At 40.8% G+C, this 25,947-nt stretch overlaps 1 protein-coding gene across 3 annotated transcripts in view; it reads left to right on the top strand.

Moving 5' to 3' along the window:
* Window positions 1-25,947, top strand: part of NYAP2 (neuronal tyrosine-phosphorylated phosphoinositide-3-kinase adaptor 2) — a 243,778-nt gene that overhangs the window by 136,056 nt on the left and 81,775 nt on the right. For all 3 annotated transcript variants that reach the window (XM_064485218.1, XM_031452287.2, XM_031452288.2), the window contains one exon: window positions 12,393-13,490. In XM_064485218.1, the coding sequence (XP_064341288.1) occupies window positions 12,393-13,490 (1,098 nt within the window). The remainder of the gene's footprint in view (window positions 1-12,392; window positions 13,491-25,947) is intronic.

The following is a 25,947-nucleotide window of genomic DNA, read 5'->3' on the forward strand; positions in this document are numbered from 1 at the left end:
TCTTTATCTTGTGACTTTGGCCATTTTAATTATAATATGTCTTGGTGTAGGTCTGTTTGGCTTCTTCTTATTTGGGACCCTCTGTACTTCTGGTACTTGGATATCTGTTTCCTTCTTTAGGTTTGGAAAGTTTTCAGTCATGATTTCTTCAAATACTTTTTCAATCCCCTTTTCTCTTTTGTCTTCTTCTAGGACCTCTATTATGCATAAGTTGGCATGCTTTATATTATCCCATAGGTCCCTTTTATTGCTTTCATTGGTTGTTCCTTGCTTTTTTGTCTACTATTCTGATTGGATGACTTCTGTTATCCTGTCTTCTAAGTCACTTATTCATTCCTCTGCATTATCTAGTCTGCTTTGACTGCCTTTAGCTCAGCTCTTATCTCAGCCATTGAGTTTTCTGTTTCTAATTGGCTCCTCTTTGTAGTTCCTATTTCCTTTCACAGTATTCTCTGTCTCTATTCATAGTCCCTCTTGTTTCCTTCAGTGCTTTTATCATTCCCCTTTTAAAGTTATGATCTAGTATACTGTTGAGGTCTATCTCATTGTTTGTTCTTTCAGGGGACCTCTTTTAATTGGGAGTAGTTCCTCTGCTTCTTCATTTTACTTATGTTTCTCTGGCTCTATGGATTTAGGGGTATCAGTTATCTACTTTGGTCTTGAAGGGCTGTTTTATTTTTTATTTGTTTGTTTATTTAAAGTTGGAGTGTTCCTGTGTGGACTGTGTGCATCTAATAGTTTTGTTGAGAAGGCTGTTCTTAGTATGGATGGTTGCCACGTCTTTCCTATGTGTTGGCTGTTATCCCTTTGACTGGGGGTGTGTTTGGTGGTGTGTTGATCAGAACTTGCCCTGACTGTTTTTGAGCGGGACCTCCTTTTTTATTCTGTGTTTGTCAGAGCCTTGACAGGGGCCAATCTGCTCCCCTGTTGCTGGAATAGAAGCTTCTAGACCTGTTTCTGAACTGTGATGTGTGAGGCAGGTTTGGAGCACTTCAGCTGGGAAGAAGAGTCATTGAGTGTACCTCCAAAGGAGATGTCCACTGGGAAGTGCCCTCTGTGGTGTTGTCTGTCACTTGTTATGCGGGCTTACAAAGTACTCTTTGTCCCTGCCTTAGTTGTGGTAATGTCGGCCACTGGCTCTGGTGTCCCCCCAGGTTCTGGGCCCCAGGAGCCACCAGTGCAGAATTGCCAACAGCAGGTGCTAGGACCCACCTTGGTGAATGTGTAGTCACACAGCTGAACCTGTGGCAAGCCACAAGGTCAACACCGACCCCCAGTCCCACCTCTGCATATGGTATCGTATGGTGTGCCAGCCTGTTGTAAATACCTGTACTAGCTCCTGCCATGTGCCAGAACTCTGCTCACTGCCTGTTTGTCCCAGAGGTGCAGATCCACAAAGGATCCAGAGAGAGCAAATCCATCCTCTCTGCCTGGAGCTGTAAATAAATCTCAGTCCTGCCTGTGAAGTTGCAGGGCCACTGGGTGTGAATTCAGCTTTCAGCCCCGCCTCCATGCAGCAGTGCTGGCTATGACCGAGCCCCACCTCTCTTCTCATGAGAACACACCAACAGTGGAGCCAAACAGAGACAGGGGCTATGGCACGGCTGCATTGTGCCCCTCTCCTCCATGCACACCAGCCATGTTGCTTTTTTATGGGGGTTCCAGTCTCTTCTATTCCACACACACCCCCAGCCAGAGTTCACACCACCCTCCAGTCCCCTGAGGCTGTGTCTGTGCAGTGGGCCTCACCCTCTCCTCAGGCTCCTCACTGATCTCCAGCAGCCAATCCCAGCCTCTTCCTGCTGGCTAGGGCTGGGGATCTCAGAGACCCTCCTTGTCAGTTTATCTTAATTCTGTCTGCCAAGTGGCTACCACTTTCTCCTGCAGGCCATGGAAGCTCTGCATCTGTCCCCGCTGACCTCCTGGCGGATTTTGTGAGAATCCTCCTGTATTTTGAAATCAGAGACACTCTGCCAGAGTTCACTAGGTGTTCTGTGTGATTCAGTGGGTTTGTAGATATAATTCTTGGTGTATTTGTGGGAGAGGGTGAGCTGTGAGTCTCTCTACTCTGCCATCTTGGCCTAAGTTTTGTATCAACAAGGGAAGTTCATTTTTTCAGGAAATGATTGTTATACCTCTGAATTTCATGGTCAAGGATAATGCTTACAAAGCTATCAGACCTTAAATGTTTTATATATCACAGGATCTAACTTTTGAATTTTGCCTGACCTGTATGTCTTCATCTCTTCCTTTGATCTTTCCTCAGTATAAGAGAACTGAAAGAGGACCATTTTCTTTTTCTTTTTCATTATAGTTTATTACAAGATACTGAATATAGTTCCCTGTGCTATACAGTAGGACCTTGTTGTTTATCTATTTTATATGTAGTAGTTTGTATCTGCCAATCCCAAACTCCTAATTTATCACTCCCCCCATTTCTCTTTGGTAACCATAACTTATTTTTCTGTCTGTGAGTCTGTTTCTATTTTGTAAATAATTTCATTTGTATCACATTTTAGATTCCACATCTAAGTGATATCACATGGTCTTTATTTTTTCTGTCTGACTTACTTAGTATGATAATCTCTAGGTCCACCCATATTGCTGCAAATAGCATTATTTCATTATTTTTTTTATGGCTTAATAGTATTTTGTTGTGTATATACCACATCTTTATCCATTCATCTGTCAGTGGACATTTAGGTTGCTTCTATGTCTTGGCTGTTGTAAACAGTGCTGCTATGAACATTGGGGTGCACACATCTTTTTGAATTAGAGTTTTCTCCTGATATATACCTGGGAGTGGGACTGCTATGGTAATCATATGGTAACTCTATTTTTAGTTTTTTAATAAGCCTCTATACTGTTTTAGATAGTGGCTGCACCAAACTACATTCCCGCCAACAGTATAGGAGGGTTACCTTTTCTCCATACTATCTTCAGCATTTATTGTTTGTAGATTTTTTTTAATGATGTCCATTCTGTCTGATGTGAGATGATATGTTATTGTACTTTTGATTTTCATTTCCCTAATAATTAGTGATGCTGAGCATCTTTTCATGTGCTTATCATGTACTTGGCCATCTGTATGTCTTCTTTGGAGAAATGTCTGTTAGATCCTCTGCTCATATTTTTGTTTGAGTTTTTTTGTTGTTGCTGTTATTGAATTGAAATGAGCTGTTTGTATATTTTGGAAGTTAAGCCTTTGTTGCTTGCATCATTTGCAAATATTTTTTTTCCCCAGTCCATAGGTTGTCTTTTTGTTTTGTTTATGGTTTCCTTTGCTGTGCAAAAGCTTATAAGTTTAATTAGGTCCCATTTGTTTATTTTTGCTTTTATTTCTATTGCCTTGAGAGATTTCCCTAAGAAAACATTGCTACAATTTATGTCAGATCATGTTTTGCCTACATAGGAGATTTATGGTATCCTGTCTTATATTTAAGTCTTTAAGCCATTTTGAGTTTATTTTTGTGTACAGTGTTAGGGAGGGTTCTGATGACTTCACTGATTTACCTGCAGCTGTCCAACTTTCCCAACACCACTTGAAGGGACTGTCTTTTCTCCATTGTATGTTCTTGCCTCTTTTGTTGAAGATTAATTGACCATAAGTGTGTGGATTTATTTCTGGACTCTCTATTCTGTTCCACTGATCCATGTGTCAGTTTTTGTGCTAATTCCATGCTGTTTTGATTATGGTAGCTCTGTAGTACTGTCTCAAATCTGGGAGGGTTATGCCTCCAGCTTTTTGAAAGAGGACCATTTTAATTCCTTAGTCAGTTTTTCTGTCTTTCCTTTTTAGCAGGTAAAATATTTAACCTGCCTCAACTTCTACATGTGGGTAATGAAGAATATTCCTCATTGACTCCTCTCTCATCCACACCTTCATTTCCTTCACCACTGTTACTAGCCTTCACAGGCCTCAACATGCCTCTCCATTCAAATAATGCCTAAGGAAATGGCACATTAGAGGACCATTCATGGCTCTTTAGGATCTTTATGGAGCATAGTAGATCTCGAATGCTGACTCTAAGAATGTCATAAGTCTGTTGTTCACTAAACAGTGAGCAGATGTTTGCCAAGAACCTGTGATGTTCTAGTTACTTTACACAGGTTTAGCAAAGACCGAGGCAAACAGGGAAACACTGATCTCATGGACATTGTACTCAAGTGGGGAAAATGCCTACAGAGGTGCTTAGAAACTTACATAATAAACCAACTGAGAAACAAACAAGAGAAATATCCAATGTGATAAGTACTGATTGGATGGTCATGGAAGATTTCTCTGAAGAAGTGACTTTTATGCTGAGATCAGAGTGTCAGGAAGAAGCCAGCCATGTGTAGTTCAGGGATATGAAACAGAAAATAAAGCTGGATGGTAAAGAGGCAAAAACAGATTTTATTTAGGCCTCTGCAATAGGAGAAAAGAAACCTCAGTGTGAACTCCTCTGAATTCTGAATACACTATGGAAAAGTGAAAATTTATAGTCAGGAAGCAGGGTGGGAGTTGGTGGATGGAAAATTACTCAGAGGAGACATCAGGGGTAAAGGGAGGTGGGTTTCTGGCTAAACTGACCTAATATGATTCTTGCAGACAGGCCAAGGTGATCAGAACTCACTGGGAAGATGGTGGAGGATGGAGAATCCAATCAGAGATCAGGAGTGATCAGATACTAAGGGTGGGGGCTTGGTAAAACTGACTTTGGCAGGGTTATTACGAAAACTGGTTTTACAAGGAAGTGCATAGATAGGTCCAGAGGAAAGTTCAGAAGCCTGACTGCTGTTTTATCAAGAGGAGAGTTCTTGTCCCTTACGGAACCTCGCATTTTAGGATATTGCCCAACTGAGGTCATCCCTGCAGGGCAGTCCCTCTCCTGGGTGGAAACATTTCCTCCAGTTCTTTTGTCCAGTCCTTCTAGACCTATGCAGGGTACGGAATGGCAGGTGGAATCTGAGAGGGTGCAGTCGTGTAGCCAAGGAAATGCCCAAAACCCAGCCACCACTTCTGTTCTTTACAAGTGGGCTCTGTCTAAAGGGCTTCCCACAACAAGAGCGGGAGACTGGGAAACAAGATACTGCCCTGAGATGAAGATATCAAACTAGACATTTGTGATAAACATTAGCAATACAGGGTTGCTTCCTATCTGGACAGATTCCCATGAAATGATGTTACTGTGGTGAATTTGGCCTGGTACAGTACCAGCCTTTAATCTAGAAACTCAGAAAATCCATCATTAAATGTCTAGAATAACCAAAACGTCATAGTAGCCAAGCTCAAAAGAGATGGTTGCATGTCTCTCTTCAGGCAGCTGTAACTAAATAAAAGAGACTGGGTAATCTGTAAACAACAGGAATTCTTTTTCCCTGTTCAGGAGGCTGGAAGTCCATGATCAGGGTGCCAGGATGATCAGATTCCAAGCTGCAGACTGCTGACCTCTCCAGCATCTTCACATGGCAGAAGAGGCTAGGGAGCTCTAAGGGGTCTGCTTCGTAAAAGCATTAATCCCATTCGTGAGGGCTCCACACTCATCAATCTCCTAACACTGACATTGGGTGTTAAGATTCCACCACGTGAATTTGTGTGGGGACACAAAAATTCAGGCCATTGCAGTGAGTGAAACCAGAATTCCACCTTGCTGGTTTCTAATGTGAAATATGCACATAATGTTTTGGAAATCACCCTTATTAAAGAAGTCTTTTGATGAAGCTGAAGCTAGAGAAGGAAGGACTTATAAGAATCATACGTGTAGGGGCTTTAGGTTCTATTAGCATGTTGGGTCCATCCTTACAACAGGGATGTCACAGAGGACCAGGTCCCCTGGGCACCACCTTTTTGCTCTGTGAGCATCCTGCTGTCCTTCCTTTACATGTGTTAATACCTCCACTCTGATTTCAGTCCAGTGTTTGTGAACAGAAAGGATGTAATCTCTTTCTGTATCTCTTCTCTGAATCATCCTGTGTTGATTTTCTAGTACTCAGAAGTCAGTCTTACTTCTTTAATTCCTCTATTCTGGAAGGATGCTTTATGTTTCCTTAGGGTGCACACTGTATCTTAGTTCTATGAAAATAACAATAGCATTTTCTATGAGATATTCACACACACAGGAAATTAATTTTAGGATTTTTTTTCAGTTCTCTATTGATGTGCAATAAACCAGCCCAAAATGTTATGGTTTAAACCAGCAACAGTTTATTGCTTCTTATTATTCTGTGAGTTGAGCTGGCTTATGTGGGTGGTTCCTCTACTCTCTGTGATGTTGGGGGGGTGGGTCTCTCATTTAACTGGGTGCAGCTGGCTGTGGGGATGGGCTGGAAGGTCCAACAAGGCTTCACTCATATGCCTGGGAATCTTTCTCCTCCACATGGTCTCTTCGTTTAATTAGGCTGAGTTTCTTCATAGTGTGTTTATCTAAGAGGTTTTACATGGCAATTGGCTTTTGAGATGGAGGAAGTGAAAGCTGTCATTTCTCTTAAGTCCAAGACTCAGAATATCACATTCTGTCGGTCACCGCAAGTCACAGAGCCTGCCCTGATTTGAGGAGAGGGACATAGACTAGCTATTGATAGGTGGATAGGATACATGGAGAGAAGGAATCAATGGTGGCTGTCTTCCAAGACTGTCTATCACAACTTGCCTTCTAGTTGCAATATTTCCAACAGGCACATACTGCCCAAAAGTTTCATTGCCTTACACCATCAGCTTGAAATCCAGGAAATCGTCATCTAAATCATGCCCATATGCTCTGAGGTTCCTTGGGTGCAATTCCTCATAATCAAAGGTCTTTGAACTAAAAAGTACAACTCATCTGCCCTACCAAACCTGACACAGACTGACAGGTCTGGAGCAGGAGAACTGCAGTGTGCCGTCTTGTTCAAAAAAGTGGGGGCTGGAGGGAGGGCAAGCACATAAACATCACTGGTTCATTGCCATTCGGAAGTCCAGTTGCATACATGTGGCCAGTTCTCCCTATTCTGGGACAGAAAATATTTATTCATTAGGGCCCAGTTCTGGTCCCTAGTTCTCATTCTCTGTGGCTTTTAGTCCCTGAGCTTTGAAATCTGCCCCTGAATCATCTTTTCTTGTTCATAAGAAATAGCCTATATCTAGCTTAAGGCAAGACTCAGTTCCACTCAACTTTAAGACCAACCTGTGGACACAGTTGGATGTCTTACCTTGTTTGTTTCCATCCACACTCTGATCTGAGCTCTCTGTTTTCACTGTTGACAGTTGCAGGACAGTATTACAACACATGCACTACAATTCCAAATCTGATCCTTTTTGCACATTACCACACTTTCCTGGTCCTGCTGTAAATGGACCAAGGGTATTTGCAACTTCCATCCCTTTACAAAGACCTTCATTTAAAACAAAAAATAAAATGAGAAAGGAACAATTTTGTGGGTAGTATTATGGGGCTTGTGACTCTGAAAATAAAAATAGCCCTCAAACCCCTGGAATTGTGAGTTGTGAAAAGAGAGTTACTATGAGCAGAATTCTGCTGCAAGAGGGAAATATGTCTCTCACCTTCCAGCATCAGCCAGTTCAGTATCATGTAGTGTGGCCATTGCTTCTGTTCACTGGACTCGTTGCCCAGTTTGCATCGCCTGTTTAAATATACCTCTATAATCAGAGCTACAAAGTTATGCTCCTGCCATCATAGCATGAGCCGAGAAGACTTTAAAAATGATACTTTACGCCATATACAAAATAATGAATTACAGAGCCTTTCCCTCTTATTTTTTTCTTTGCTTTAAAATTGTTTATAAGATTGAATTGACATGATGAGATTTTCTTAAAGTAACTGATAAAGAATTTATATTTCTTCATCAGTAATATTAGAGTTTGGGTTGGATAATCTCTAAGAGCCTTTCAAATTCTGGGATTCTGTGGGCCAGAGAGACTTTCCATCAGAAGAGATACTGACCTGTGTTGTCTCTTTTTTCACTTCTTGGGTCACGAACGTGCACAGATACTGAAGCCTGGTTTTACATCACGCTTTTTTTTTTAACAAGGGAAAAAAAATATTTCAGAAGGATGGCTTGACAAGGAACATGGTAAATTTCCAAAATTAACTGTGAAAGACAGATCATCTGGGCATGACTGAAAGCCATGCATAACCTTTGTGCTCAGGTATTTCATTTCAAAAATGTCACTCTCTGCTTATTCAATGCCACTGTCATTATACTATTTTAAGCATTAAAATTTGTGTTCTGGAGCTGAGCAGGAATTATTGCTTCTATCTTTGGACTTATTAGAAATAATTTAAAATTCATTCAAGAGCCATAAAAGTCACCTTTTTATTGTAGTTGAATTTGGTTAAATGTTGAAATTTGCAATACAATTTTTATTATCTTTTATTAGCAGTATTTCAGCATCTATGTATATCGACCGAGGCTATTTTAAAGCACCTTCTAAAGAAATAACTTTCAAAACATGAATTTTTCCTTAATTTTTAATTTCCTAGAGTGATGTTAAAGTAGACTAAATGATGAGACAATGTTGCTAAAAGTTTCAGACCTTTTTCTTATTGGGGTAAACGAACAAGCAAACAAAGCATATATGACAGTTGAAACTAAATTTCATTGCTCCATGAATTATTCACTCAATATGTGGAATAAGGTGAAATCAGATAATAAATGGTAAATGCAGAGAAAAATCTGTTCTTTAGAGATGGAATTGTTCCCTCCTCTGACTTTCTAATGACAGCCATGAGATTGCAAGGGGGCAACAGAACAAGAAGCAGACATTGCCTGGAATAAAAGCCGCCCAGTATTGACGGGATGAATCTGTTTATCCATCCCAATTGTGTGTAATTTACTTAACACTTTACTCTGTAAATAATCCTCAATGCTCTCATTTCAAATGTAGATTAATACAAAAGAAGAGGAGCAGGAAACAAAATGTGTCCGAATCACATGACTCTGCCTGCATTAGGTTCTTTTCATCACCCAGGGAAGGGGAGAGGGAAGAAGCTTGCGCACGTAATAAAGGAATCCCTGGGTAGGGCTGGCTGGAGAATTGCCTCCAATGGGGGGCAGTAGGACATGCACAACCTCGTGGAGCAGGGAGTTTACGTGCCCAAGCGAACGACAATAGAAAACAAAACCTACCCAGAAAATGGGTCTAGGTAGGTAGCATGGCATGTGCTTCGGCACATATCACAGATTGGAGTGTCAGATCAAGGAGAACCAGAATAAGAGGTGGTGTGGAGGAAGGATGCTCCTGAGTGGATCCCTGGGATCAGCATCCTTGTATTCAGCTATAATGTGCCCTCTGTGATGTGGCTTTAGGGGGTAAAGAGGTACCAGGCAGGGGCAGGTGCAAATTACTTTTAAAAGACTGGGAAAGAGTTGTAGTAATTTTTAAAGTAACCAAGCTAATTAATGCCAGAGGACTCAGCTATATAGGGTCTTTACATAGGGATCAATAAATAGACTGTTGTTTGAGTCATCTCAAGTTGCCATAACAAAATTCCATAGACTTGGTGGCTTAAACACCGGATATTTATTTTCTCATAGTTCTTGAGGCCAGAAGTCCAAGATCAAGATGGTAGTGTAGTCAGTTTCTGGTGAGAATTCTCTTCCTGGCTGGCAAGTGGCAACCTTCTCTCTGTCTTCACACGGTAAATGAGGTAACCAGGATGCTCTCTGGTGGCTCTTCTTGTAAGGGCACTAATCTCCTCCATCACGATGCCCCAATCCTCATGACCTCATTACCTCATGACCTAGTTATCTCCTCAAAGCTCCACCTCCAAATACCGTCACGTTGGGGGTTAAGATTTCAACATATGAAATTGAGGAGGGGCACAGGTCAGTCCATAGCAACTGCCAATTATGCTTACCTCAGCATCACCGAAAGAGTCACATATTATATTTAATTCCTCTCATCAGACAGTATCTCCACTAGGATTGGCATTGAAGCTGTCCTCACAGGACAAATGGATTGTATGAATTCCTTCACAACGAATAGTTTTTCTGTCTTAATTCTAACTATGTTGTGTTAGACTAGAACCTTTTGCTTTCTTCCATCATTTCATGCATATGATGGATCTTTATTTTATTTCATTTTTTTTCCTGTTTCTTTGGGCAAACAAAGTGTCATTTGCCCCTATTTTGAGTGCAACCCAAGCATTGGTCTTGCTCATTCCAGAAGCCACCTTCTAACCTAGGTGGGAAGTGGGATGTTGGCTCCAGGGCTTTGCTGAGGCAGCTGGTCACTCCCAGCTCTACCACCGACCTCACACTTCCTGGGAATCCTGGGCCCTGATCTTCCTTCAGTGCAGGGCTGCGAACTAGGCTTGGGTTCCATCGATGCTTGTGTCCTGCCTGTGCTGTTATTTCTCCCCGTAAAACCACCCAAGTCTGTGGTGCAGTATTAGACTTTAGTGAAGAAGCCATGAATTATAATTTAGGAGGCAGAAAAATGAAAATCTCATTCTAAGCATGATTATTCCCATATAAGGAAGCTATCCATCTCATGCACACCCGTCAATTCCTAGCTTTCGGTTAATCCTCCATTTACAGAACACCTTGCTACTTCCCACTCCGTTCAATTCCCAGAACTCAAAAACCAGGGGCAGATATTCCGAGAGGGTGACTTACTGAGCCTAGGTGACATGCCGAGGTGGGGGATGGGGAAAAGAGGTTCAGAAGAGCAATCTGGATGGACTTTTGTTCTCCTAAATCCTGGCTCTTTCACAGTCCCTCCAGTTCCCAATCTTATTCATTCATTTGTGGTTTTTATTTGGGTACAGATTTTTGTACATAACCAGATGACTGATTTAAATCCTATGAAAATTAACATGCCTGGTAGATTTCAAAACCAGTAAAATGTAGGACCAGTAGGAGATACAGAGAGGAGCTACTGCCTAAAGAATTATCTGGGTAGTTTTCACCCCATTATGTCCCTCGGCTTTTCCCTTTTGATACTAACAGGCTCTACTGCTGTCCCATCCCCTTGGAAAATGACATCCAGTTTTTCCTATTAGAAGTTAAAGAAAAAGTCCACATACATTAAGAAACTTCCCTTCAAAAAGCTTGTTTGATCGTAGTGAGTGAAGTCATCGTCATGGGCAGAATAGAGCCAAACACGTGAAAGCAGGATTGACCTAGAAAAGTGAGAGATACAGCCATTGTTAAAATATTTGATGCGTTCCCTTTCTTTGAAGGCATGATTGCTGTGTAGAGCAGACCCTAACTAATCTTAAAGCACTGGCTTCTCCTAGAGTAAGTTTTAGAAAAGCTCTTATGTCATGTTGTATTAGTTGGGGAAAAAAAAAAGCTCATTTTGAGTGTTTCCTGACTTGTGCCTTGAGATCTTCCTTCCTTTTAAAGCTGCAAATGATAGAGAAGCTGGGTATTTTCTTATAGCTTTGCACCTATAAGCTATACCGTCAACTTACATTATATGCTACCATTTGCCACATTGCATAAAAATGATAGTCATTGTAACCATCTATCAACACAATGAGATAATGTGATAATAATAAGATTCCAGTACCTTCCCCGCATGCTAAACAATTGATTTTAGTCACAGACACGTTGCCAGCCTGCTCTACCCTACTGTATGGTGTCAGGAGTTTATGTTCCATTACAAGCATTTATACTTGTACCTGTTGTGAGTTTCCAGAAGTTATTCTTGAAGCTTACACAGCATTCTCTGGATTATTCTCTTATAAAACTCTCCAGGGGGTTCTAATGTGTTAGGGCAACACATCTAATAAATTCCTTCCCAGACAGCATTTGGGATATCATGAGAGATCTTATGAACAAAAACAGACAAATACTCCACAATCAACAATACCTGGAGATCTGGAGATTAACTTGTCTAGCCTCATAAAATGTTCACATCAATTTCCCCTGAAGTATCAGACCCATCTGAACCAAGACGAGATTAAGTCTAGCCGACTGGAACATTTTTATCCTAAATGAAAGCAAGATGTGATCACTTGTAATAGCCACATCATTAAAAGGGCTCAGTCCCCATGGCATTTTTGTAACCATTTGTGCTAACAGAAACTCTAGCTGTTTTTTCTTTCCCTTAAGTTTCTATGTTGCTTAATTCTTGAAGGTTTTTTTGTTTGTTTGTTTGTTTTTTAAATGTGTGATTGTTTTTATCCAATTTGTTTCATCTGAAAGTTCCTACTTAGAAAACACAGGGATGAATAGTTCTGGTCTTAATGCATTTATCAGTGTTGGCTTATTAATATTTGAAGATAAATATTACTCCTGGTCTCACACAATGTTTTTCTGAATACAGAGATGTTTGACTTTGCTTGGAGTTTTAGTCTATGCCTCCTGCTAGAAATGAAGTTTGGTATCATTAACCCAGGTGCAGTCCTTTTTGAAAGCTTTCCTATTGTCGTTATTTACTCTACCTTTTCTTCTTCTTTTAGTGACAACCAAACCAAGACCCCACAGTGATGAATATTCAAAGAAGATTCCTCCTCCCAAACCGAAAAGAAACCCAAACACTCAGCTCAGCACATCCTTTGACGAGACGTATATCAAAAAGCACGGGCCCCGGAGGACGTCGCTCCCGCGGGACTCCTCCCTCTCCCAGGTCGGCAGCCCCGCGGGGGACCCCGAGGAGGAGGAGCCCGTGTACATTGAGATGGTGGGGAACATTCTCAGAGACTTCAGGAAAGACGATGACGACCAGAGTGAGGCCGTCTACGAGGAAATGAAATACCCCATTTTTGACGATTTAGGCCAAGACTCAAAATGTGACCTCGACCATCACAGTTGTTCTTCGCAGTGTGCTACTCCCACGGTGCCTGACTCGGACTTCACCAAGGCCTCAGTGCCATGTACTCCCAAGGGTTTGCTCTGTGACATCCCCCCGCCCTTCCCCAACCTGCTTTCGCATCGCCCCCCGCTGCTGGTGTTCCCCCCGGCTCCTGTGCAGTGCTCCCCCAACTCAGACGAGTCTCCGCTCACCCCGCTGGAGGTCACAAAGCTTCCCGTGCTGGAAAACGTGTCTTACATGAAGCAGCAGGCCGGGGCATCTCCATCCGCCTTGCCGTCCCACGCCTCCGGCCATCCTAAACTGGAGAAAGACCCGGCCGGAGCCCTGGGACCGGTTCCTGCCGCCTCCGTGCTCTCCTCGTCCCCTCCCCCGCCTTCCACTCTGTACCGAACGCAGTCTCCCCACGGCTACCCCAAAAGTCACTCCGCCTCCCCCTCACCTGTCAGCATGGGGCGGTCCCTGACCCCGCTCAGCCTCAAAAGGCCGCCGCCCTACGACGCCGTGCATTCGGGCAGCCTCTCCAGGAGCTCTCCATCAGTGCCTCATTCGACCCCCAGACCGGTGTCGCAAGATGGGAGCAAGATGGTCAATGCTTCGGTGAATACCTACGGGTCGGCTCCGAGCGGCTCCCGGTCCAGAACACCCACGAGTCCTTTGGAAGAACTAACCAGCCTCTTTACCTCGGGACGCAGCCTGCTGAGGAAGTCGTCGTCCAGCGGCCGCCGTTCTAAAGAACCCGCAGAGAGTAAGTGCACGGATCGTGTGTGACTTAGGAGTGCAATGAGGCCCACAGTGCCCAGATCGTGTGTGACTTAGGAATGCAATGAGGCCCACAGTGCCCAGATCGTGTGTGACTTAGGAGTGCAATGAGGCCCACAGTGCCCAGATCGTGTGTGACTTAGGAATGCAGTGAGGCCCGTAGTGCCCAGATCGTGTGTGACTTAGGAGTGCAATGAGGCCCACAGTGCCCAGATCGTGTGTGACTTAGGAATGCAGGGAGGCCCACAGTGCCCAGATCGTGTGTGACTTAGGAATGCAGTGAGGCCCGTAGTGCCCAGATCGTGTGTGACTTAGGAGTGCAATGAGGCCCACAGTGCCCAGATCGTGTGTGACTTAGGAATGCAATGAGGCCCACAGTGCCCAGATCGTGTGTGACTTAGGAATGCAGTGAGGCCCGTAGTGCCCAGATCGTGTGTGACTTAGGAATGCAGTGAGGCCCGTAGTTATGGGAGCCTTAGTCCTTTTGGTTGAAATCTCAAGATGCGTGACTGTACTTTTGCTACAGCTAAAGGAAATAGTACATTGTGAAAGAACTGAAAGTGACAGTCTGCACAACATAACACACCCAATTAAAGAGAGGAATCGTTTTTTAAAACAAAGCAGAAGATCTAAATTCTTAAATGACTCTGGAAAGTCTAACAAAGAAAACAGATCACTATAAAAATTTTAGGTACATATTTCGATTTGAGGTAAAATTATACATTCAAACATGGAATTGGTACATGTTAAAATTATGCTTATCTGATATTAAAAGTCTGCATGAGCAAATCTGTATTAGAAAACCTTTGATGGAAAGAAAACCATTCTAATAGCTGTTACTTTTTTAAAAAAACAAGGAATGATTCTCTCCGCATATTTCAGGTTGTTACATTCGCACCTTCCTGCTAAGCTAGAGAAGGCTCACTGTTTCTCTTTTAAAACTCTCGGTAATTAGCATCTTATTCCTTTGGTACTCTTGCTAGATCCATCAATATGTAAATTACAGGAAGATCGCTAAGTGATAAATAGGTGGTGAACTTTATAGTCACCACTGAATTTCAAAGATCGAGGAATGTCTCTATCTGCATGGCTAATCCTTTTGTGAGTCCCACATAACTGCATAATGACATTGTAAAGTCAAAACAGAGCCCAGTTTTCTCCATGTTCATTTCATTAAATTACACTGCTTTCCCTTATTTAAAAATGCCTTAGGGTAGCTTAGCTGAAATGAATCACTCACATCTCAAAGGATCCCACCATAGGATTTTATTTATCTACTCATACAGTTAAACTGAGGATCTTCCTTAAAGGAAAAGAAGCCTTCCTGATGAAGATGATGATGACACCCCTTAGATAATTAATATTCATTGGTAGTTATAAACCATTTATCTCCTCTTTTTCCCCTTTAACTAGACAGATTTCTGAGAGCATTAACAACTTAAGTAATCCCCTCTTAAGAAAATTTTATTTACCTGACTGAAAGGGAAAAATTTCTCATATTTTAGATGTATCTGGAATTAATACATACGTGCATACATTCAATTATTTTTAAAAATGAATTAAAATTAGGAACGACTTAGTTCTAGAGTGGATGGTTCTCAGCTGGGGTGATTTTGCCCCCAGGGACATTTAGCCGTATCTGGAGACATTTTTGGTTGTCACAGCTGCCAGTGTTACTGACATCAGCGGATGGAGACCAGGGATGCTGTGTTGGCAATCTACAATGCACAGGACAACCTGCTACAAAATTTTTTTTTAATGAAAAGAAATTAAGAAAAAAAAAAAAAAAAAGGATTATCTTACCCACCATGTCAATAGTGTCAAGTTTGGGAAACCCTGATCTAGATAATTTGTTAAAATTTTAAATTTCTTCCAGATGATTGGTTTGGTTGAAACACAGATCAAGCAAGGTTTTTGGAGTAAATTGAAGAAAAAAATTAAAGGAAAAGATTTTCCTCTCAAAATACGTAATGGTTAGTATAGAATTAGTAGACATTCCATCCTAGAATTGATGGAATTAGCCAGTATTTTCTCTACCTATCAGTTGCTTTGGAGGATTCTTAAAAGCTCCAGCTGGAAGCTATACCAATTAGCTAGAAAAAGTATATGTAAAAAAAAAGTGATTAACTAATGAAGTTATTTCAAGAAAAATCCATCTGTTAGAATCAGTCTATGTGCTACATGTCACAGACTTCTCCATTCGACTCCAAAATGAGCTTTGCGTGCTTCTAAAACCAAGCTTATACATGGAGAAGTGATCCAGGCTCTTTATAGCTTTTAGGGATCTGAGGATTAAATTCCTTTCCATATGCTGTTAACCATGTATCAACTCTTCAGAGAAAGGTCATTCCCTGAGTTACATGAATTTCAATATTTTACTTTGCACAAATAGATGGGAGGAAAAATGCACATAGTACCAATGAATAACCCAGTTCTATTTACTTTTGACTCTGGGAGAAAATAGAAAAACACTATCTGATGTTAACAAAATCATAGGGGCTCTGAGACTCTTTATGTAATCCAAAAAGTAGATCCAAAATTGTTGACAATTGAGAGGTAACCTTCAATTACTGCTGCAGCACACTCAGTGACACAGCTGTCACCTTCTCTTGACAGGATTTGTAGACACCTGCTGATAACAAACGGACAGAATAAGTGATATGAAATAGTGGAACATTCATCACCCCTGCATCACACGTGGCATTTTTTTACATTTCAGAAATAAAAGTAAGGCTGGTGTTTCTATGTTCCATACACCTGTAGCTTTACTGGAAATGCCAATTTTGGTAATTTTCCAGTATTCAATTCAAGGCAAATATAATCTTTCTGCTTTTATTTAAAAATCCATGTCAAATACACCTTGTGCCTTCAACTGTTATGTTGAAATCTATAAAAGATACATCTAATTTAATAATGTCATATCTTAAAGGCTTATAATTATTGACGGGGACTGGGAAATAGGAAAGAGATGAACGTAGACAATAGTGGTAGACTAGGAATCAATTTCATTTCCCTTCACAATTTTCTAAATATGGCCTTCACAGTCATTGTTCCAGGAAGCATTTTTTTCCTAGATGATGGGACATTATAACATGGTTTAACTGTATATGAGGTCATTAACCATAATAATTTTATTTGAATTGGTTATTGTTAATATTTTTTAAACTCATGCAGAGACACAGAAGACATAAGGCACGTAAGAAGTGGTTCACTCGTATTTTATTGCTGTAAATGTTTCTGTCTATTATGAGAAGTAGGTGAAGTACAAATACATTTGTGGTGTATTTGAAGACTCAAATGGTAATTTTCTGCCTGATAGTTTTATCTTCCTTTCACATGTTCTTATTTTATATATCCTTTGATTGGAACCTTTAGAACACCTAGGTCACGAATGGGCCATTTCATTTTAATAAATCGGGACTCATAAATCGTAGAAATTATTAGCCAGAATCAAATGAGAAAAAGGGAAAACCCTTTAATCCCCTCAAATAAAAAATATTTTAAAAAGCAAGGTTAGCCTATATTTAAGAGAAATGCATGAACATATGCTCCTATGAAAATGTACAAGGCATAATGAAGAATATAATTAAACTTTATAATATACTTGAGGGAGAGCATGTGATTGAAAAGTTAAAAGTAGGAAAATGTAAATAGAAAATTTAAAGAAAAAAATAGAAGCATGAGACAGCAAAGAGAAGAAACTAATTAAGAAACTAAGGCACCAAGAAAAATACCAAAATAAATGCACGCAGGGTTGAATGGACATGTAAACCCATATGGGTACCCACACATGGAGCACATACAAAGGTACACAGAGAACCACAGATCAAGACACAGTGGGGTCAAAGAAGGAGCCAAGGAAAAAAAGATGTAAGCCCACTCATCTGGTACTTTTCTTAAAAAAAAAGAAAAATTGGTTGGCATCACCAAAGAGCTTCTTTATATCAGTGACGTTTCCCATTAATGGAGATACACAATTTTCTACTGTTAAATCTTTAAATCTTATCTTTCAGCCTTTAAAAATACTTTCACTTAAGACTTTTAGATGTTCTATTGAATTTTTGCAGCTGTGGATATAAATGGGTCCTATGGATCTGGTGACATAAAGTTGGGTATCAGATGCAACCTTTGCTTCCCATTCCCTTTCTTAAAACCAAAACCAAAACCTAAAACCAAACACAGAGACAACAACCCAAAACAACCATGCAAACAAACAAAATAAAACCAAAAAATTACCCCAGGGCTCCTGCCCCCCATACATACAACTTTCTCATTTTTTCAGTAGCTTGAGGTTCAGCAATGCCTAAAACATTCACCATTTGTTGGTGAAACATCTCATCCGACTTACTCTTACTAATTTAATTAAAGCATAATTTTACATGAAAAAAATAATGATTTGGGAAGGAAATATCTCAAAACACATTTCTGCACGTGTATAGTATCCCGCTTTCAGGAAAAAGGATGGGTCTACTAACTAACATCACGTAGCCATCTTTATGATTCAGGTCATTATAGTGAACATCGTTGTGTGCCTACTATGTGCTAGCACATGATGTGTCTGGCACGGTGACCCAAACAGGGGAGGTCACAGTGGTGGCTATCATTGTCCCATCATTTGTAATAGAGTGACATGGTATTGTGAGTTTATGCCACTGGGATGTCCTCAGGGGGCTGTTTGAGCTTGTAGAGCTGTCTGTTCACCCTCTATGGATCTAACACTTAAATCCACTTAAACTCTCCTGTCTATTTCTCGTTGTTTCCTTGCCTCTTCTCTTTCTTCCAGGACGTTGTATTGATGCATCTAGCCTCTCCTCTCCTCCTCTTCTTTTCCATTCTCTTTTTACTCTTTTCCTCATTGTATTATCACACCATTGATCAGCTGAAGACCAAGAAACCAGATGCCCAGACTTGTCTGAGGCGCCTCTCAGCTGACTTAAGTGTCTGACCTTCAGTGTAGGGACTTAGTGGCCTTTTCTTTCAAAGGCCATTTGAATCCACATACCACATCTTGGATGACGTTCTTGGATTCCTATCTGAGACAATCAGGAATGTCAACTTCCCAAGAACTAATCTGTCCTGGAAAACATGGAATGAATGCTACTTTACTTTGGGAGAACTCACACAGTTTGTTTAACCCTTTGAAAAAAAAATTCTGTAAAACCTAGCAAGCATACTAGCTAAGGTCTTTATTTTCCTTCTTTTTATTCCTATGAAGGCGGAGGGCTGACACAGCATAGGTCAGACAAAGCAGGTATTGAGAAACCGAGGGGAAGGCTGGGGAGAAGACCTCAGGAATCTGGATGTTCTGGGAACGGGTGAGCCTTCAGCCTGTGAGTGCCCACTGCCAAGCACGCTGACTTCAAGCAGACCTTCTGGGTGATGGTGACTAGGAGCCACCTGGCCAGAGTTGGGGCCCGGTCGAGAGCATCCGAAATGCTCTGATTCTTCAGACGCATTTAGGACTTGAGCCTCACCTGGAACAGCTGAAGATATCTCAGAGGCTGTCACAAAGCCTGGCAAGACCAAGGCCTATAGGTCGTGCTAAACTCCTGAAATAAAGACACTGCCCTTGGCAGGCTCCTCCCCTGCTGTGTGTTGGTTGCCATCCTGCTCAGAATCTCACGCTGTGGCCTCAGACTGGGGGTTTCTATCTTAGCAAGACTCCTTCCAGCAGCTCAGAAGAAAAGTTGAGCCCGGACTTGGGTTCTGACGATGCTCTCAGGCCAGGACCCTGGGGACATGCCCAGGCCTAGGCCACTCAAAGCACAGCAGGCGAAGGACTTTCTGCATTGTATTTACTTGCCTGCTGTTAAAAACCTAGATTCCTGGGCTTTATCATAGCCGCGTCTATGCAATGAGAAATTCCAGAGGTCGGGCCTGGAATGTTGACTTTTTAAAGGACATTCCTTAGTAACGTTTATGCCTCTGATCCAACGAGAACCCAGGGATATATAGCTAAATATTAGCAACACCATCTACTTGTGTGCAAAAGAATCCTATACTACACTGTTTCCATTGAAGAAAGTCAAAATCAGAATTTATATAAGAGGAAGAAGAGGGAGGGGGGAAAGTCAAATACAGCCAGCTTGAAATGAGTGGGTGTTGTTTTTCTTTCCTTGACTAAGCTACTGATTAGTTGACAGCTTGGCAAAAAGACCATCCAGGTCATCTGGATGGATCAGCAGGGAAAATGATTTCACTGCCTCTGGGTTCTTCCCAAGACCTTGAGAGATTAACATTGTAGCCTGTGGCGGGCGATGTGTGAATAATGTCCGTTCTTGTTCTTTGTCAGAAGCTTTGTCTTAGTCACGCCAAGTCTGTGCCCTTTCCTTCCTCAGAAGTCCTAACTGGTTAAGTCTGAGCATCACTGGTAAGAACTGCTTCAGGTTCTGTCGGGTAGGCTGGGGAATGTGGGACTCAGGCCAAAAGCAGTCTTCAGCCCAGAGGTCTGTGTAGATCTGTTCAGGCCCCTTAAGAGGGAGGACAAGCCAGAGCAGCCTGGGGCCCCCAGATGGAGCCATGATGCAGAACAAGGGTATGCAGTCTGGAGAGGATGCCCAGCCCCGTGATCTAGCCGATGTAGGCGAGCAGTGCAAGAGAATGGGAGTCCTCCCGCGGACGCTGGCAGGGATTCTGAAAGCAAAGAGGAGGTCTGGCTGTCATGACTGTCAAGGATCTCAGTAGTTGGAGCTGACAATGCTTATGGGGAAATGAGGTGATGAGGTTCTTGGAAAATGCTTCTGCCCCAAATAAGTTTGCCTCAGAAATGATTTCAAGACTAGCTAAGTCCAGAGTGGGATTCATCCAAGAAGTAGTGGTGAGGACCTGGAGAAAGAAGGCAGCACCAACCTTTGCCTTGAGAATGCTTCCATAACATAGTGGCATGTGCTTACTTTCATGCCATTTACTCTATGCCTGACACTGTTCTAAGCATTTTACTTATATCAACCCTCATAGCAATATTCGGAAGCAGGTGATATTAACATTGCTAATTTAAAGATGGGGGAAACTGAGTCACAACTTAGCAGAGTCACCTAGGGAGTAGAGCTGAGACTTGAACCCAGTTTATTTGGCTTCAGAGTTGCTGGTCTTAATAATACTTTATCTACACTTGACCAATCTCCTCAGCTTCTTTCCCCTTCCTATTGCCATTAAAACTGACCAGTTATCATCAAAACCTCTAATGGCTCATACAGTTATTTCTCCCAGGGATACCTGCTTCATAAGAGAAAGCTGGATCTGTACCTAGATGGCATGGACTACTTAATGGTTGCCATCAATTTAGGAAGGGGTGGAAAACTTTTCAGGACCCTCCAGCATTCACTTTGGAATGTCCTAAGTCACCGTGAGAAGCTGTTCTGTACCGCAGGCTTCTGAGTTGCCCCGAAGGCATGTAGTCTTCCCAGTGGCCTCATCATCGCCTGAATGACGGGGGCAAAGAGGCCACAGGTGCTCACCTCAGTGCCTCTACGCATACCTTAAGGATATCTGTGCACATTTCTTTGGTCTGAGAGCTTTTCAACACTGAGCTACCAACTAGATGATTCAGCTTCCAGGGATGTAGGGTTTTGTCCTCAGATCCTTGCACCTCGTCCAGCTGGGCAGTATCTTGATGGCCCGTGGTGACCCCAAGGGAAAAAATACTCAGTGGATCAAAAAAAAAAAAAAAAAAAAAAAGAAAGATCAGCCGATGCCCAAAGGCAATGAGGGCCCTAGCATTACTAACCTAGAAACTGATTTGGTGAAACAAACAAACAAAAACTCCAAAAGAGCCCTGTGCAAAATGCTTCTTAAGAGAAGCATCATCTCTTTTCTCTTTAGATTCATGTTACTGTGTAGTTGACAGAATCGGACACTGGTCTTTAAAACACACACACACGCAGAGTTCTTCAAAAGCACCCAGACTTATATAATTATTATTATTATTTTAAAGCTAAATTTTTTTTTCAAGATGGTGAGGTTAAATAAAGTGTAAGGAAAATCTTTTGATTTTGAAAATGTATATGACTCCTTGGTTAATTGGGACCATGACATTGTCTGTTTTCCTCATTCAGTTTCTCTTAGGATTACAACATAGAATCACTGAAGAAGACATAATTTCATAAATAATTGCTCACCTTTCTGGGGGTAGACTGCAGCTGTCTTTGATTAATGCAGGCAGACGTGTTTATCCCCTGTGTTTATATTCTCTGGCTGCTGAATCTTTAAGTGCAATTTCTTGCTGGCAATTTAATCAGCAATTCTCTCCATTAAGAAGCACCCTCCCTGCTTTTGATTTAAAAAAATACAGAAACACTTTCAATTCAGAAATAAAGCTACACCAGTCTTTTTTTTTTATTAAACCAAGGTTTCCTCAGTTTGAAGTGAATGTACTAGAGCTGATTTCTTTCCCTTCTGTTGAATTACCTCAAACAGGAAACTCAATTGCTGATTTGTATTTGATATCATGTGTTTTCCACAGTTTGACATCTATGAGTAATTTCATATTTGGTATAAGTAAAGGAGTTCCTATCAGCTACATCATACTCCCCTACCTTTGTCCTACATTCTAATTAAATACAATCTAGGAGGCTGGGGCAAAGTTTGTCACAAGACGTGGCTTTTATCTTGGCTCAACTCTTGAGAAGCCTTGAGACTTTGGATAAGTCAGTTCATCTCTTAATGCCTGAGTTTTCTCACTTTTGAAATGAAAATATTAGGTGCTAAAACCGTGAGTCCCTAATGGCTTTGTTGTTTGGTGCATCTGTGGATTACTGAATGAGCTGTAGATCCCCAGACAAATGACCACTTCCTGCCTCTGAAGCTTTCTGTCTGATGTTGTTCTTTCTTGCTGAAAAAACTTCCCAGAACTCCATAAAACAAAGCCTAATGCTTGGATCCCTGCTTATAGTCTTCATCGAGTTTTTCTTATGCTGTTGTCTACAAATTATCTTTCCTTCAAACTCTGGGAGCCCTATGTACTTCTGTAATAGAATGTGTCTTATTTTGACATATTGTAAAGTTTTTTTCTGTCTTATTCCCCAATAAGACATATGATCAGGGAGGACAAGGGTTGTATCTTTTCATCATTTTATTTCATGTAGCACTTGGCCCAATGCAATCTTTCCCAAAGTTTATACATGATAAGTATTTATTGAACCTGCTGAATTAATGTCATAACGACTTGAGAGGGCTATTGAACTTGAGAAAAGAAAAGCCATGTGAGACATTTTTGACCGTTAAGTAAAAAAAAAAAAAATCAGATCCTATGACTTAGAAAAGTCTACATTGAAATCAATATAGTCATTCAGACAAAAAGGAACCATGTTGAATGCTGAATTCATTGCTTCTGCTCTTAAATGCCCTGTTTTTAAAAGAATGCCCATTTCATTCTAGGCAGATTTATTAGGGGAAAGATGTAAAGGATATTGCCATAAAGCATTTAAATGTGGATCATTTTGTAGATGTCAAATCATCACCAGTTTCTGTACAAATGAATTACTGTGAAGATTGATCACTTCTCAACGTTTGGAGATAGAAAGATGCATTTTTTTTAAGAAGAAATAATAGAGACTAATATTTTAAAGAAGGAATTCCAATCTGCTTAACATTATGCATTATTGAACTCAAATAGTAGAGAGGATAAGAATGCATTCAACTAAGTCATTTAACCTCTTCGGTGAAAAAGTACTGCATAAATCCAGGGAGCTATTATTATGTGACTGGTGACCTTTTTGTGTGTGTTCCCAGGTAAAAATGGGTTTAAGTTATAAAATATTTTTAAAGCTTTTTCAATTTTCAAAAAGATCAGTTTTCAGAATTCAGGAAATGGATGGCAATTCCAATTTTAATGAAGTGTCTGGAGTGGCGCATGGTGTTTCTCCACTAAAGCAAACTCATTATTGTTGTTAGTTGATGGGAGCTAGGTTAATTAAATGTTCCACTCCTGGTAGAATAACCAATCAACTGAAGAATCTGGGCCATTGCTATTCCCAAATGAGAAGAGTAAAAATACTAAGAAGAAAGAGGGAAGGAGGAAGGGTTAGTCACATGGATTTTGAAGCAGCATATCCTGTCTAGCCAGGTATACCCCAAATGGCTGAATATAAAGGACAATTTTCAAATACAGAAGTCTGTAATAGCCTTCTGACAATTGAGGATGGAAGAAATACTTTCCCCTACATTTTCTGCTGGTCAAGTTTCAGTTACACGGAATAAAATATCATTTTTCTATTTTTTACATCTATTTCCGTGTTATAGATGGAATGGATATAATTAAGCTAAGAAAGAAAAAGGATGGAAAAAACAATAGAGTCAGAAAGTAGAGATAGGGGGTGTCCATGTATTGTTGAACCCTAGACTCGCCCACTGTGCTGTGAGTGGGTAATTCTAAAGTGGTTTTTGTTCCCATGACACAGTACGAAATCCAGATTTCTAAGAACGCAGAAGCTGGGAAAGGATTTAGATGTTAGCAGCCCCCAACAGAAGGAGCAGAGCTGAAGGGACGCGTGTCTCTCTTTACGTTATCACATTCTAAATATCAAAGTGCCTCTTTCATTCTTTGATTGGTAAGTTATTCACCACTTTCCAATGATGGAGGACAAGAGAACTGCATCAAAATGATGAATGCTTTTTGTCAAAGAAATTTGTCCAAGCTTTTGTTCAAGAGAAATTTCAAATCTAAGGAATTAAACCAGATTGCCTCAGAGTGGTCTTTCTTTGGTTGATTGATACGCTCACTCAAAGCCTACGGCACTCATCTTTGGCTTCTAACCCATGCTTTGCTTATGATCATTGAATATGAATGATAATAAAATTGTCCATTGATGTTTCAGAAAAAAACAGCTTGATTCTATCCCAAACCATGATTCTTCATTTTCTTTTCATGGCCAAACAATTCAAGTGAATGTTTACTTTCTGCCACCACTTCCTGCCTCCCACCCTGTCTTTAATTTCCTACAACCTAACTTCCTCTTCTGCCCACGCCAGAGTCAGTCACAGAGGGCTTCCTAACTGGTCTCTGGCCCTCTCTTGGTTCTCTTAGAGGTCACAGAACATTTAACATTGTTGATTCCTCCATCTGAAGACATTTCTCTTGGGTCTCATGAAATGTGATATCCTCACTAATGATCCTTTCTGAACGTTGTCTTTTCTGCTTCCTTCTTTTGGGAGCTCTGCTCCTCCATTTACATAAAATAGCTCTTCAGACACATGATTGACCCAGTGCTGTGATTAGTTTTTAAATATTTGCCTTTCCAACTAAATTGTCAGGACATAGTACTGTTTGTTTGTTTGTTTGTTTTGCAAAAACTAGCACATGTTTGGGTGCACACTACAGGTTCAAGATCTGTTCCTTGAAATGACAGACTAAAGTGAAAGAACATGTATCTAACTTCCACAACTGGATAGTAAATTTTTGAGAGCCAAGACTATATATTTTATTTAAGTGTCCTTGGCCTCTATGATGGTACTTTTACATGATCAGTTTATATTTATGGGTATATTGTTTTTTCCAAAGCTAACATTTTTTTAACAGCAAAGTCCAGTAGAATTACCATGATTCCCAAGTGTTGATTATAATCTGACTTTTGCATAGGGTGCCAAGATCAACACTCATTAAAGTATTTAGTAACTAACTGCTGTAAGGAATATCCGTGGAGAACCCAGGTTTAGATGATTTTTATATAACATAGTCAGAAAGGAGATCAGTCTTGTTGTTGATTGGGGAAACCAGGCAGCCTTCAGTTAGAAAAATGAAAATACTCATAATCTAATCTAGATATTTTATAAAAGATTAAAAGTAGGGGCCGCAAAAAATAGCATAGCATAGACTCTCAGTAAATGGCTATGAAAGTAGTATTGAGATAGTATGTTGTAGATAGAAAACCATCAGCTAGATGGTACCTGGTATTGCGTATGGCCCTTCTAGTGTCTAAATTACAGAAGATGATAAGGAGTATTAGAATGTATCTTCATTTCAATACTTTTGCTTGTTTTTTAAAATTCCTTTGTTTGATCCACTTCAAAAACCATCTCAATATAATGGAAGATATATGTAGGGGGGAATCATTTGATATTTATGAATGGAAAATGACACAGGAGTCAAATATCATGGAGTCAAAAGATGGATTTGTCACTACCAGCTGTGCTTTAGGGCAAGTCAAACTCTCCAAGTATCAGCTTTTTTTTTTTTTTCTCATATTAACCTCAGAGGATTCTTGCATAAAATGAAAGAGAATTGTGTTCAGGAAAAGACTTTGTAAACTAGAAATTTCTGTGCAACTTGAAGGGGTGATTATTTGGTGTTTAGATATCTGGGGAAAGAATAAATATTTTATTAAAAATGCAGTCAGGCCAAAAATGAATTACATTTTCAGGGAGGCCGCACTGTTCACACAGCTCTCTTCAGTTGGGCTTGGGTAAAGGATCTGACATCTTAAGTGGCTCATCCAATACCTGATGTG

Source organism: Camelus dromedarius, chromosome 4, assembly GCF_036321535.1.
Source record: "Camelus dromedarius isolate mCamDro1 chromosome 4, mCamDro1.pat, whole genome shotgun sequence".
Classification (NCBI taxonomy): Eukaryota; Metazoa; Chordata; class Mammalia; order Artiodactyla; family Camelidae; genus Camelus; species Camelus dromedarius.